This window comes from Temnothorax curvispinosus, unplaced genomic scaffold (assembly GCF_003070985.1).
Source record: "Temnothorax curvispinosus isolate PA1 unplaced genomic scaffold, ASM307098v1 QBEX01008434.1, whole genome shotgun sequence".
Classification (NCBI taxonomy): Eukaryota; Metazoa; Arthropoda; class Insecta; order Hymenoptera; family Formicidae; genus Temnothorax; species Temnothorax curvispinosus.
The window spans coordinates 1-11,429 of record NW_020218214.1 but is presented as its reverse complement, the minus strand read 5'-3'; the positions used below and the strand labels follow the sequence as shown (position 1 = coordinate 11,429).

The following is an 11,429-nucleotide window of genomic DNA, read 5'->3' as shown; positions in this document are numbered from 1 at the left end:
TTTAATCACCTCTATCGTTTATAGCAATTGATTCTCTTTATGTAACCCTTTTATTCTCACACGTGTTTTCTCTTATATTTCTTCTCTCTGCTCAGCTGTTCTTTTAGTGCTCGACGGGACATCTAGCGGGTGTCATAGAAACGCGCGTGGAGCCTACTAAGTGCGCTAGATTTAAAGAGAGTGTACTCTCTTTACATATACAGGGTGTCTGGTAATAATCGCCGGACCTCTTGTATGCAAGTAGAGTGAGTCAAACCGAGTAGAAAAGTCTTCTATCATTTTGCGAAATTTGCAATACTTATTGAGAAATTAATTGAAAAAGATCGGCCAATCCACGCGCGTAGAAGCCGGCGCGGCCAGAAGAGACGCCCACGCTCCCACCGTAACCCCCGTACAAGGCGCGCGGCGAAGCAGTGGAAGGGACGCTGGCTCGCGAGCGGCGCGTAAAGCTCCTTGCACAATAGCTTTGTCGGCAACTTTATCGTTGTCGCTATCGCTATCGCTATCGCCTATTGTGCAAGGGGCTTAACGCTAAAGCTCCGCGTCGAATTATTCTCTCTCTCTCGCGCGCGCGCACGAAATAAAAAATATTACGCTGTCAGAATAAAACGCCATTTACGGCCCGAGTTTGAATCTTATTATTAGTAGCCTAATAATATGTGTATATATATATATATATATATATATATATATATATATACATATATATACACAGAAACTGACACGAACACCTTGTTATGGTTTTATGCCCCTTTTTTATACGTTTGATTTTTAATCATTAGAGCCTTTTAAGATGATTATATGTATATGATTATATATGAAATTTGGTATTTTATATAAAATTGTATATGGGTCCAAATATCATTATATATAATTTTAAATATAACTAGATATAAACAATAGATCATATATGCACTCATCTATGGATACATATAGGATTCATATGGAAATATATATGTATAACTCTAAATAATTATATACAATTTCATGTAGCATTTATATAAAAAGCAAAATTTCCGTACTTATATATATGATATCATATATGATTTATGTATGACTATATATAATTATACAGGTGATTAAAATATATTTAACAATATATAATGTTTTATATAGGGTTATTTGAGGTGATGTGCAATACTTTTTTCGTTGCTCAGAAAACATCCAAAAATCAAATTTTTGAATATATCATGGCTGTATAATGTAGAGGAAGGGAAATACTAAAATTCTGCATAATCAAATTTTCAAAATTTTAAATTTTTCTTAAAAATTTTTCGAGTTTTCAAAAAAACGTCTGCTTTAGCATTTTCAAATTTTCTTGGGGTGATGTGCAACACAGGTAAAATTAAGGTAAAAAATGCATGAATATCGACATTAATTGACTTAAATGTTAAATTTGGGCTTCTTAAATACAAATTAATCAAAATCTGGTGAACAAAAAATTTCACTGTGTTGTAATCGACCCAAAAAAAAAAATTATTTTTTATTTAATTTTTTATTTATTTATCGCTTAAAAATTAATATAATGAAAGGAAAAACGCAAAAAACTTTATTTTTCATCATCTGAATCGCAGTTGTCACAAGTAAAATAGTTGCGACCTTGCATGTCGACACATTTCACATCATGTTGCACATCACCCCAAACACGCTATTTTGCGCGGACTGGCGTCACACCAACACAATGTAAGGAAATCACAAAATTGCTTTGGATTTACTAAAAGTACTTGAAAAACTAACAATATAAAAATATTTACCTATAAGATGACTGAAACCAATTCATGAAATCACTATGGATGTGAAGAGCGAAAAAAACTTTCAGCTCGAAAAATTTAATTCGCTTTTTGTACAGCAAACCAGGGTGCGTGCTATCTCGCGAGTTATTTATCTAAAACAAGATACTGTCGACACAAACACATGGCAGTATGCGGTTCTGTCAAATGTCGACATGCAGACCAGGAATCGGAAACATTGCACATCACCCTATGTTGCACATTACCCCAAACAACCCTACAATTTGACATGATTATAATTATATATGAGTTATTATATATTATAATTTATATATAAATTGATGACGATAATGACGATGTCTGCCCGGTCTTGCCAGCCGGGCCGGAGCGCGCCGTCGCTTTTCTTTACTACTTGATCTCCTTAAGGTAGCTCGACCAAAGAATTCCTCAAAGTGTGGGCGCCACGTGCGATTCCTCGCACCACGATACACAAAACGTAGTTCTCTCAGGCGTGAGTCTAATCGAGGAATCGTAGTTGGAAGCAGAGAGGGAGCGTAGCGCAATTAACACATCCGATTAACAATAAACAGACAAATATATTTAAATAATGCAGATAACATGTGGAAGGAGGTAGGCGTGTTCCACGGCGAACAAGCAGAATTCGAGTAAGCGTCACGTGTCACCCCACGAGCGCGATACTCATTCCGTCGCCGAATTGCACAGCAATTTCAATCAGTTTCGTACATTAATAATTCCCGACATAAACCGTAACGAATTCTACCCTGTCAATCAAACGCGAGATAACCGAGCACATTTACTCCCGACGAAACGCACGAAGTTACGCACTTACAACTAGCCAATTATTTACAATTCACGCAAAAGGATTAATACCGACGAACGCAAAAACATTCACTTACAATTAACGCAAAAGTAACCGAGAACGATACTCGTGAAGCACCCGCACGCCCGAGGGCGACTTCCCGAATTAACCGCGGGTCGCTCGATCACGCGAGTCCCGAGTGACCGCGAATCTCCTGATTCTGCGAGTCCCGAATGACTGCGAATCCCCTGATTCTGCGAGTCCCGAATGACCGCGAATCCCCTGATTCTGCGAGTTCCAAATGACCGCGAATCTCCCGATTACGCAAGTCCCGAAAGAACGCAAAACTGAAAGGCGCCCGGCGCCACGACGCGATCACGTGATGCTTACGGAGAGTTCATCCCACCACGCACAGTATTCTCAACGCGAACCGCTCCTACCGCGGGTCGCTACAATACTCTCCCCGCGAATCTTTACAATATTCTCGACGCGAATCGTTACAGTACGACACGATTAGACAAACGAAGACTACAAAATTGCACGCACGCTGACTGTCGGCGGCCGTACGCTTGAATTCCCGAGACGGGCACTCGCGATCACTTTCCCGTACGGGTCCTCCCGCGGTATTTCTCGCTCGATCTTCTACTCGGCGATTCTCATTCTTCCGCGGCACAACGCGACTCCCGGGAGGGCCTGGATATAACGACGATCTTACTTTACGAGGGCTTAGCAGTGGCCTTACAATCGCTGGTCCGATCCGGCAGCTCGTCGTCACAGTCGTAGGGCTGGATGGTACCTCCCTGTTTGCTGGCTCGCACGACAGTGGTGTTCCTTCGGCCCGGCGGGACCACGCCAAGCCCGCGCGCACCCGCGCGCCGGTATCCCTAGCCCTATCAGATGCTGCGCCCTGGCACGCTACCGATCCCTCTAGGCGATCACCGCGCCTTACTAGGGCGCCCCTCGTAGCTGCTTCCATCCGCTGGCGGTAATTTTGAACTCGCCTACGTGAGACCGGCTGTCCAGGCCGCGACTCATCACCCGGTGATACGACGGCCAGGCTGGCCGGGCCTTGGCTCGTCGACCAGTGGCGGAATCCCGGTGGTGGCCCCGTTCCTCGACGGGGACCTTTGTCGAGGCGTCCCCCATTTCGGGTCCTCCGTATTCGGGCTACAGTGCGCTAGTGCGGGCTGATCGTATGTTTTGACAAGCCCCCGGCTGTTCCGGCTGGCTGCGGGCTCCAGCGTGACCTGCCCGTCGGGCGTCCGTCCTCGGGAGCTTCCGGCTGTCCTGCTGAAAGTCCCGCGGTGCGGCATACGCCGTTACAATCCCGTGACCCTGGTCATCTGCTCCGCACTCTCTCGCTACCTGTAAGTCTCGCCAAAAAGATCTTAGCCCTAACCTAAAACGCTTGCGCTCCGCCCGCCTCGGGCGAAGGCACCATCCCTGACGCTCTCCTCTGCCGAGCTCCCATCTGAGTCGAGGGACGTGACATTTGTCACGTCACAAATTATATATAAATTATATATAAAAGCATTTATCCATGTATATTACATATATCCATATATAAACACAACACATGTGCATTATATTTATTACACTTTTAAATTCGGATTATCCGATAGATGGCATCCGATAGGATTTGTTTCTCGTATTTAAAATTTGACGAACAGTGGTATACGAACGGTATAAAAAAACACGGCAGCGTCTCACGTCAAGCAGCGCCAAGTTATAATATGGGATAAATCGCTTTACTTTTAATTCTATAGCTTTTGAAAAAATATACACTTAATTTATTAATGCTTTATTCTTAATGAAGTTAACGGTTCTTTTTCAATATACAATTATATGTATATGATTATATAGATTAAATAAATATTTATTGTTCTTCTTGGAGTTACAATCTTTATATACAAACAAACTTAACACTAACTTAACTTCTATCTTAACCTACTCGCTCGCACGCCTCTCACTCCCATCTACCCCCGCACGCTTATCCCTCTCTCTCTCTCTCTCCCCCCTCCCTCTCTCTCTCTCTCTTTCTCTTCTTCTCCTTTTTTTTCTCTTCTTCTCATCGCATGGACTTCCGTTCCCGTTTGCAAATTCCTTTTCAGTCACTCATGCTCTTATGCTCTCACTTGCTTCTTTCATCTATTCCTCCCCCTCTCCATCCTCCCCTAATACCTTCATATATGCTCCCTGCCACCTCCTCCTTTGGTCCACCCCCTACATTTCTGCCATACGTGCTCCCACGTCTCTATTTCCGTACCACATAACCTACACACTCTTTCGCCCTCATCTTGCCAATACCTTCCCTCCCTCATCTCATTGCCTGGTCTAAAACGCACTAATCTTCTCCATCTACTCTCCCCCCAACTCTTTAACAAATACTCCAGTATACCACCCCCTTTAACTAACCCATACCATTTATTGTACCTAGCGCTCCCTATCTTCTCCCATCTCTCCACCTTCTGCAATTCCTTGTCCCTTTCTTCCAACTCATCATAGTTTATTACTCCTTCCACTCTTATCAGTTCCCGCAAATCCATTCTTCTAATTTCGAAGAACTGCCTTCTTTCCTCCTCCCATCTCGATAATTCCTTTTCCTTTGCTATATTGTCCCTCATCTCCCACAAACATCTTTGTGTCAACACACTTCCCCTTTCCTCCATCAATCTTTCTTCAAAACCACATGCTCTTCTCTCTGCCCTACTCTTTAATTTTTCCCTTTGCACTTCTTCCTCACTAAATATTCCGGCGTCCTCCCTTCTACTCCTAACACCCATCTCAGGAACCTTTCATGCATTCTCTTCACCTCCCCTCTCTCCTTCCACCCCCAGATCTCCACTCCATAGCTCGCCACCGTCCATACTAACTTATCAAACAACCCTATCCTTCTCTTCCAGATTTTTTCAAACCTTCTCTTTCCAATGCCCCATATCTGCACCATTATTGCCGCTGCCTTCCCCACTCTTTTTCTAACTTGTGCTTTCTGTCCTCCATTTCTCTGCAATGTGTACCCAAGATATTTCATCTCCTTCACTTCCTCTATCTTTTTTTCTTTCCATCTCCAATTTATTATACTCATCCTTCCCTTTCCCTCCCTAAATATCAGAATCTTAGTTTTCCCCGTATTCAAAGTTAATCCTTTGCTGTCCAAGTAAGCTTCCAGCCTTTCTATCATACTTTTCATACTCCCTTCATCTTCTGCCAGTAGCATAACATCGTCTGCATATATTAATGAATATATTCTGTTTTTCCCTAGTCTCACCCCTCCCCATTTTATCTTCCCCATCTCCTCCTCTAAATCAGCCATTACTAGATTAAACAAATCTGCACTCAACGGACACCCCTGCCTTACCCCCTTGCCGTCCAAAACCCTCCTCCCGTCTCACTCTCACTCTACTCCTAGTTTCCCTTAGTATCTCTTCAACCCTCTCTACTAACCCCTCCCTCACTCCTTTCTCTCTCATCGCTCTTATCAATACTCCCCTATCCACCGAATCAAACGCCGCCTTCAAATCTACAAATATCGCCACTAATTTCCCGCCTCTTTTCTTTATCTGCCTGTTTACTAGGTAGTTTAAAACAAAAATATTATCTATCGTTCCCATCCCTTTTCTAAATCCCGTCTGGTTCGGCGACAAAATTCCTTTGTTCTCTACGTCCTCTCTTATAATCTTTCTGCTAGGACCGACGCATATATCTTCTACAACGTAGGCATTATTGTAACCCCTCTATAGTCCTCTACTCTTTCGCCATGACCCTTTTTCACTATCGGCACCACCAGAGAGAAACCTGAGAGAGGTTATCCCGGCATTTTTCGTCAATTTTTCTGTGTCGCATTTTCCGACGCGCCGCCTGAGAAAGTGCGCATCAACTACGTCGTTTCGCTCGGTAACCGCACATGGTTTGCGTCCGTGCTAATGGTTCGTGTCCGAACTAGCCAGTTAGTGGGGATATGCTGCGGCCGCGGCGGCCGCGCTCGGCCGGCCCGGCGCACAGTGGAGCCGTTTGCGCGAATCGCGGAAAAAATTATGTTACTTGTAAAATATGCAATGAATGATCAGAGAACCTTTCAATGTTGACTTATAAAAATTGCAAAAGTGTATATTTATTAAAAATTAATGATAGGAACAAGTATTTGATTGAAATTAAATAAAATTTCAATTTACATTTAATTTAGTATTTACGTATAAGAGCAAAGTAATTCTTGCGTTTCATCGCTTAAGTCTAAATTTTTTTTATGTGGTTTACTTTTTAAACTAGTTATTAACGGATCGGATGACACGGAGCATCATATGCATAACATCTTCATTTGTAAACAGACGGCTACATTTTCTACTATGATTAAGTCAATATATCGTTTATAGTCCTGTTCGAGATTCCGTTAACGCTGCGCCGTCAGATCAGATGGCAGCATCGATCGGGTAACGACGCCCGATCACCGCGATAGCTGGCGCACGCACGGGCGCGCTCATCGCTAACGTCTTCCTCGCGATATTCAGAGTCGTACAAATCGCCGCGCAGTGATCAGACGCACGACGTGTGCTCTGTGCATTTTTGATTGTGACTACACATCGAAGTGCTCACCGCAGTGATTACAGCTGCATTGCTTAAGCTCCGCTCACTTCACTCAAAATCAGACGTCATTATTCAAGCTCACGTTCTGCAGGCGTCAGCGAACATCCTGCCATCATTCAACGCGGCACCACAGGAATGGCCGCATCTCACCAAGTTAACCTTGGTGATCTAGATCTCCTAACACCACGGCCAGTGGATATCATCATTGGAGCTGACTCATATGGACAGATCATCAAGCCCAACATCATCAAACGAGATACATTGATGCCAATTGCGCAGCTCTCTTCGGATAGCTCGTTTTCGGATCTGTTAATACATCATCATCGGCAATTGCCACCGTGCATCATGCCTCCGTTCGGGAGGGAGAAGATGCTCTTGACGACTTGCTGGCGAAATCTGGATACAAGAAGGAGAGCCTGCGAGCAACAATCTTGATCTTACTCCTGACGAGCAAAGATGTGAAGAACATTTCAAGAGTACTGTTTCACGGGATTCAACAGGTCGATACACAGTTCGACTTACACTGAAATCATCACCGGATACTCTTAGCGATTCGTATCTCACTGCGCATCGATATTTGACAGGTTTACGAAGAAGACACTCACGAGATGACAACTATCGACGTCTGCATCATCAGCTTATAATACTCTATCAAGAGCTCAATCACCTGAAGAATGCTTCAACCGTTTCCAGTCAGCTCACACAATATTATTTGCCACATCACGCAGTGCTCAGACCAGACAGTGCAACCACAACATGACGTGTGGTATTTAATGGCTCGAGTGCATCTACATCCAGCCGCTCACTTAATGATCTCATGCACACAGGAGCCAAGCTGCATTTTGACATCACCGATGTCTTGCTCTGAATTCGACAAGTTCGGCACTTAGTTGCCACTGACATCACCAAAGGGTATAGGCAGATCAACGTGCATGAAGATGACTGAAAGTTACAACGGACTCACTGGATAGATGAACAACTCAATGAAGTGCCATATCATCTAACACCGGTCGATATGTTGATGACAATTCTGGAGGCGACGACACCGTTCAGCAGGTAGTCAATACTGCTCAACGGACTTATGCATGGCGGGCGGCTTCCCATTAGCAAGGTAGCACGCGACTCATCAAGACGTACTCACTGCGGTTCAAGCAGAACAGGACCAGGGCTCACAACCTACATTGACGATTGCTTAACCAAAAGACTCGGATTACGATGGCTTCCTCAAGAAGATTCATTCACATTCTCAACAAGGATCTCGTCGCACACCGATCATCTCACCAAACGCCTCGCTTGGTCTGAAGTGGCTCAGATACTCGATCCATTGGGCTTTGTATCACCAGTGGTGATCAAGGCGAAGATGCTCTTGCAGGAGCTTTGGCTACATGAAGCTCCAATGGGATGAACCACTGTCATCCCAGCTCTCATCACGGTGGCTCATTATCAGAAAAGAACTCACAAGCTTGCAAGCTCTCAATACCTCGGTGATACATCCAAGATAGCACCTCTCAAATCACATGGAGTACCTCGTCAGTGGAATTTCACGGCTTTTCTGATGCTTCTCAACTGGCAATGGCTGCAGTCGTATTTATCACCGTCCACGGCTCAAATGGTACCACGATTTCATTGGTGTGCTCCAAAACAAAGGTAGCACCGCTCAAGCGGCTCACCATCCCGAGACTTGAACTCACCGCAGCTCTGCTGCTCTCAAGACTCATGCAATACGTTCAAGCCACATTGAAGTTGAACGTCACCGCAACTCACCTGTGGACGGACTCTGTTGTGACACTCACGTGGATCAAATCTCATGCATCGCGCTGGAAGGATTTCGTGAGAAATCGGGTCTCTCAAATTCAAAAGCTCACTGCGAACGCACATTGGAAATACGTACCAGGTACGTCCAACCCAGCCGACTGCGCCTCACGAGGATTAATCACTGCTCAACTCCAAAGCCACTCATTATGGTGGACGGGACCACCGTGGATACTCACCCCTGAAGCTTGGCCATCTCAACCCGCGCTTTCGGACGAGTTGAGCACGCATGAGGCTCGTCCTGGCATTGCGCTACATGCGGCCGCATCTCAACCGGACTATCACTGGGACCTGATATATAGGTACTCAACTCTCAACAAGTTATTGAAAATAACAGCTCTTTGTTTCAAATTCATATCGCTTCTGGGAAAGCGCCGACGCAGGCCACTCGACTTGCACTCAGCTTTGGAGGAGGCCAGATTCTTCTGGATTAAGGCTACTCAAGCGGCATACTTCACGCACGAGATCAAGATGCTCACGGCCAACTCGAGACTACCAACTGCTCACGCATTCAGTCGATTGACTGCGTATATAGACGCTCAAGGGATCATTCGAGTTGGCGGCCGCCTCAACCAATCAGCACTAGATCAAGACAACAAACATCATTCGATGTTACCTCGCCACTTCTCAACCTAAATCATCGCTTACGCCCATTTGCGCACCCGGACTGGAGGAACTCAGCTGACATTGGCTCATGTCAGGCACAATTACTGGATCATCGGCGGACGGGCTCCGGTGAAGTCTTGTATCTCACGGTGTGTCGTGTGTGCTCGGCAGAGAGGGATCCGTGCTCATCAACTGATGGGTCAACTACCTCTCTCTCGGGTTACGCCGTCACGTCCGTTTGCTCATAAAGAAGTCGACTATGCCGGACCGCTCACTATCAAGACATGGAAGGGACGAGGTGTGAAAATATACAAAGGATGGATTTGTGTGTTCGTCTGTTTTTCCGCCTCCGCAATTCACCTCGAAGTAGTCAGTGACTACCCATCAGAAGGATTCATAGCAACCTTCCGAAAATTCTCAGCTAGAAAGGGAATTGCTCAGATCATGTATTCGGACTGCGGGACAACATTCATTGGAGCAGACGCCGCGCTCAAGAAAATGTTCATCCAGGGCTCTCAAGAACATCACGGATTGCTAAAGTTTTACAACTTACTGACACAGGATGGGAGTTCAACCCACCAAGCGCTCTACACATGGGGGGGCAAGTGGGAGGCGGTAGTAAAGTCTGAAGTTTCATCTGAGACGGACTATCGGGGAGACTCTACTCACGACGGAAGAACTCACAACGTTGCTTACGCAAAACAAGGACATTCTCAACTCGCGGCACTTAGAACCGCTGAGTGACGACCCTGAAGACGTCTCAGCGCTCACACCAGGTCATTTCCTCATTGGAGGTCCACTCACTACCATACCCAAGCCATCTCTGATTGACCTAGGAACCTCACGACTATCTCGGTGGCAGCTCATCCAGCAGCGCGTTCAACATTTTTAGGCACAATGGTCGGCTTATTATCTGCAACGCCAGTAGGCGATATCCAAGTGGCATCATCCTAACAACAACATCAAGATGGGTTCCATCGTGCTGCTCACCGACAAACGCTCTCCACCGTGCAAATGGCCACTCACCAGAGAAACAGCTTTGCACCCCAGCAAGGGTGGACTCACCAGGGTGGTTACCCTCAAGACGGCCACCACGACACTCACTCGGCCAAGTGCCAAGCTTGCCATATTACCCATTTCAACCGGAAGAAGGATCAAGAGTAAGGAATCATCAACAAGGTTGCTGATGGCGGGCGGAATGTTCGAGATTCCGTTAACGCTGCGCCGTCAGATCAGATGGCAGCATCGATCGGGTAACGACGCCCAATCACCGCGACAGCTGGCGCACGCACGGGCGCGCTCATCGCCAACGTCTTCCTCGCGATATTCAGAGTCGTACAAATGGCCGCGCAGTGATCAGACGCACGACGTGTGCTCTGTGCATTTTTGATTGTGACTACACATCGAAGTGCTCACCGCAGTGATTACAGCTGCCGAGATACTGCATTAACATGTAAAGCGACCGCTCATCCAGCTCTATTCGGGTACATCAACACGACGACTCAGGCTCACATGTGCGCGAGTGCCGACCGCCACGTGTCTCACCGGCTCACGGGCGATTCATCAAAGAGGACGGCAATTAATATAATTGCCTCTCATTTACACGGACTATATACACCTCATTTATACACCGCTCATCGATTCTCAGGTCAGATTGTATCAATTTCGACGCATTAAAGACGCATTAAAGACGGCTCAGATTGTGGTCTGAGTTACACAAAATAAAGTGAATATTTAGTTAACACCTTCCACGCGCGTCCTTCTCATCCCGCTTCCATCGCCGGGATTAATCAGCGATTTCGCGAACAAGTCCTTATTTCTTTCCTTTTGAGCTTCTTCCGATAATGTCCCAACAGGTAACGCTGCATTTTCTATAATTT

General features: G+C 45.7%; 1 protein-coding gene across 1 annotated transcript; it reads left to right on the top strand.

The window, feature by feature from the left end:
* Positions 1-8,703: 8,703 nt before the first annotated feature.
* On the top strand, positions 8,704-9,579 carry LOC112457915. Its single transcript, XM_025021230.1, has one exon. It carries the CDS (start codon positions 8,704-8,706, stop codon positions 9,577-9,579), a length of 876 nt encoding a protein of 291 aa, XP_024876998.1.
* Positions 9,580-11,429: the final 1,850 nt, after the last annotated feature.

Bases quoted from the DNA above. Each gene is read 5' to 3' on its own strand.
- LOC112457915 (XM_025021230.1), top strand. From the start codon at position 8,704: ATGGCTGCAGTCGTATTTATCACCGTCCACGGCTCAAATGGTACCACG.